This window comes from Theobroma umbraticum, unplaced genomic scaffold (genome assembly GCF_002168275.2).
Source record: "Theobroma umbraticum cultivar Fairchild unplaced genomic scaffold, ASM216827v3 scaffold_130.0, whole genome shotgun sequence".
NCBI lineage: Eukaryota > Viridiplantae > Streptophyta > Magnoliopsida > Malvales > Malvaceae > Theobroma > Theobroma umbraticum.
This window is the reverse complement of record NW_018397264.1, coordinates 6,006,609-6,010,641: the sequence shown is the minus strand read 5'-3', so window position 1 is coordinate 6,010,641 and position 4,033 is coordinate 6,006,609. Positions and strand designations below refer to the sequence as shown.

The window sequence follows — 4,033 nt, the reverse complement described above, 5'->3', positions numbered from 1 at the left end:
ATATATATATAGATTTATAGCAAGTCAGTATTATTCATGAGATAGATAGATACCTGAAGTCCAGCTTCCTTAACACTATTTTCTGCAAATTTTAGTTGCTCCTCGGACAAAGTAATGCCAGTATATTTGCATCCGGTTCGTTTGACAACCTCAATAGCTAAGCTTCCCCAACCACACCCAATCTCAAGAATTTCATGCTTACTATAAATTCTTGCCTGGAACATTAGAAGGACAATTTGATAAAGGACAGGCTATGGTAAGAAAGTCCAAAATATGATGATATTATTACTGATAGGACTTACTTTTTCAATCAGAAGAGAGATCTTTCTCTGTTGTGCATCTTTCAAATCCTCATCTTCTGTCTATAACACACACAAAACAGTTACCAAGGATCTTATTTAATAAGTAATTACACAAAATGCCAAGTAAAAAATTTCTTTTATTCTTATTGATAGACAAACTAACCTTAAACACTGCACAGGAGTATGTCATTGTCTCATCCAAGAATAGAGCAAAAAGGTCATTACTCTAGCAACACAAACCAGAGAACAATTATAAGCATTTGGTATGTCATAATAAACTGCAATTATGGTCCAAAAGAAAATAAAGAAATTAGAAGCACTTGCTTATTTCACAAAACTGCAGAGATAACATCCGATATATACATATTGAGCATACGACACACTAGTATACTTGTGTGTTCCATATCAATTATAGTACAACCTTATTGGTTCTCATGATACTAAATAAGTTCAATATATATATTTTCTTCTTTTGGTGTTTTCTTTCTGAAGCACCAAGTCCTTTGTAACAATAGGGAACTTGATGATCATAGCCTCATACCAGGTCATAATGACGAGAAATGTTCCTACGAGCTTGTGTAAGACTATTATGCCTTAAGACATGCTTCAAGAAATACTTTGCAGATGTTAAACCAGCTGTAAACAACCAAGGCGTCCACCAACCCCTAAAGCAAAAGAGTCAGATACTAAATCAACTGGGATTTAGGAAGAATATACAAATACTGTATTCTTGTGGCTTACAAGGAACAGGATACCTTTTCTTACTCAGTTTTGAGTTGGAGGAGTTCAAATCTCTGTTGGCAATGAGAATCTGCAGTGAACAAGGAAAACTCTATGAAAGTAAATACCAGTAGGTATAACTCTTTGCCATTTCTAGGCTCTTGTGAATTTTATTACCATGATAAGATTTAGGAGACCCTCTTTTTTATCAACAAAAGAAAATTCGCTGTTGATATATGCATCCGCAAGGCCTAGATCTGCCTCTGTCATAACCTGACAAAGCAAATTTAGTGCTCATCAATTGCTGAAATATCGTGCATAACAAAATCATGTCCTTTAATTTTTGTATAATAACTTAGATTGCTTGACATAATAATGTATAATCATTCCATGTTATTTTCCATGAACAATTGATTTCAAAAATATTTACCTTCCAGTAAAAATGTGGATTGTGAACTTTAATCACAGTTTTTAGAGGACATTTTGTGCTAGTTCCCTCAAAGGTAAACATTGTGCCACCTTCCTCCAATAAACTGCTCATGAAAAAAGTACAAGATGTCAATTAAAAGTATAAACTCACAATGGTTAAATGAATCAAGAGCATAAAGGCACTGGAAAAGTCCAAGAGCTACTACATTTATTTGAATAAGATACAGAAATCTAAACATAGCTAGCTTGTTCATACTGAATGAAGAGATGTGAACAAGTTAGCCAGTTCATACCATGCATATTGAACTTATTTATGCAGGCTGAGCACAGCAGAAAAGAATCATAAGGATAACGAACAGGATAAATGCCTCACAATTAGCACTACTTGAATATATTTTTTTGCAACGGATAATATAGCTTCAGATGAAACAATTAACAGTATTAGTAGCTAATGGTTGTCTATGGCTTTTCAATGTAAAAGTCCTTCTAACACAGCTGCTGGGTTTTTTTTAACAGGAAAATGGGTAAAATCTAGTACATGTCCCCTGGGAAATTGGATAGGGTAAGGGGACTGTCTTTTTTGATAAATATTTTTGTCAATGTAGGTAGGGAATTCTTGGAGAATCTGAAAGGGGGTGACCATGTTTGGGGATTTTAGAGAGATACACTAAGTATACACTAGGAGGGTATATCAAACAATATTCCTGGATTCTGTGATGGTGTACCGTTGCTGTAATGTTGGAAAGAGAATGTTTCATTCCCTTTATTTCAATGAAAGTTCGTGAATGCTTTTCAAAAAAAAATAATTTGACAAGTATACGTACATTAGTACAAATAACAACCAGAAGAAATGAAGGAAAAAAAAAGAATGATAAGACCTTTTCAGAACTCACATAACACTGCCAGTTAATATAAAATAACTGAGGAATCTAGTAACAAAAAGGCGTGCCCCTGTTTCCACCAAAGAGGGTACCATATGTTTTGGATTGCTCAGAATAGAACAACGTTTCCCCAGCACACCATTTGCAGCAACCATCCCAGCCTGGAAAGAAGTGAACCTCACTTGTGAACTGCATTCTACTAAATAAATTCTTTTAGAAAGGTAAAAAACTTAGTGAAAAATGCATCAGGAAAGCATTTGAATAATATGTGACATCAACAGCCATTATTTTGATAACATGGTAAGATGAGAGATAATTGCAATGCATCCCGAGAAGATGAAATTTTACAGCTAACCACAGTTACCTTTAATCCATCTTCATGGAAGCCATAGCCTGAAAGGAAAGTGACTTAAATTACTATGGTAAATTACTGAAAATGAAGTTTCCTAGCCTCAGCCAAAAGATATTACATAGAAATGTCAGTGAACAAACATATAGATATCTGAAAGTTTGCCAGATAAAAGAAAATAGTTTGGCATACATCTTTTGAATGAAAACATGCATCAAATCACCTTATAATATCTCTCAGGGACAAAAACAATGAAGAAGTATGATTATCATACTTATTTCTAATTTTCCTAGATGTCAGACGATCAGCAAATTAAAAGACTATGGATTGCCAACTGCCAACAGGGATACTTTAGTTACAATTTACACTTCATGGAAACATATTTATCCATATTCAAATTTACTTTAGCTCAGATGTATCTGCACATATAACTGATGAAAGAAAGTATGAAAAATCAAATGTGATTAACAAAACAAAGACAGTCTGTAAAGGTTCTTTTATAACCAAATCTGCTCACCCTGGTATGCTCCACAGAACCAAATTCCTCTCTTCCCTTGAATCCGACCAAGCTCAAGAGAAGCTTTTGTCGCAGCAACAGATGGTACTGGATGGCCTGTTTTCCACTTAAGCAAGGTTTGTTGTGGCATATAATCCGGATTGAGAGTTACAAGAAAAGGTAGGCTTGTTTCTCCAAGATTCTGCAGGTTCATATATGGCATACTATTTTATACCATTTAAACAGCATAGGAGTACTTAATTTCCTTGCAGACTACAAATTACTGATAAGTGGCAGCTCTAAAATTTCCTGCAGTACTTGATTTACTTCAACCTTACTTCCTATATTGTAACATCGTGATTATCTGGTGGAAGCTCTAAAACTTTCCCCATGGTATGTTTGTCCCAATATAATACAAGCAACCACACTTTGTCTTCAGTTTTGAAGTTTAGATAAAATTATGAGTACTTGCATCCAGAGCTAAAAGTACTTAATTGAGACTACAATTACACATTCCTTTATTAAAAAATATGGCGCCAGGCAGCGGAATATGTAAGCAAAGAGATAATATTACTTACCTGAAGGACATTAAGCCAGTAAGTCAAACATACTTTCTCGTCTGTACTTCCAAGAAAATTCCATGCACTCCATGCTGCTGGGTTTTTGGGCATTAAATTTTTGTCACGATGGAGAAAAATATCACTGCCAATAGAGAATCACAAACGATTGTGCAAAATTGACTTGAGTAACCATACAAAATGAGAGGTACATCGATTTTCAATTGCTCACTTTTCAGAATCATATATGACTCATGATCAAGAGAGGGGGCGGGTGGGGGGGGAAGGAAGTTATTATC

General features: G+C 34.8%; 1 protein-coding gene across 5 annotated transcripts in view; it reads right to left on the bottom strand.

Moving 5' to 3' along the window:
- LOC110422000 (uncharacterized) overlaps positions 1–4,033 on the bottom strand; it is a 10,428-nt gene that overhangs the window by 2,065 nt on the left and 4,330 nt on the right. For all 5 annotated transcript variants that reach the window (XM_021435752.2, XM_021435753.2, XM_021435755.2 and 2 more), the window contains 11 exons: positions 3,756–3,879; positions 3,199–3,379; positions 2,697–2,725; positions 2,345–2,493; positions 1,453–1,555; positions 1,200–1,295; positions 1,058–1,113; positions 844–967; positions 466–528; positions 303–362; positions 54–215 (listed from right to left, as the gene is read on the bottom strand). In XM_021435752.2, coding sequence (XP_021291427.1) covers positions 54–215; positions 303–362; positions 466–528; positions 844–967; positions 1,058–1,113; positions 1,200–1,295; positions 1,453–1,555; positions 2,345–2,493; positions 2,697–2,725; positions 3,199–3,379; positions 3,756–3,879 — 1,147 coding nt within the window. The remainder of the gene's footprint in view (positions 1–53; positions 216–302; positions 363–465; positions 529–843; positions 968–1,057; positions 1,114–1,199; positions 1,296–1,452; positions 1,556–2,344; positions 2,494–2,696; positions 2,726–3,198; positions 3,380–3,755; positions 3,880–4,033) is intronic.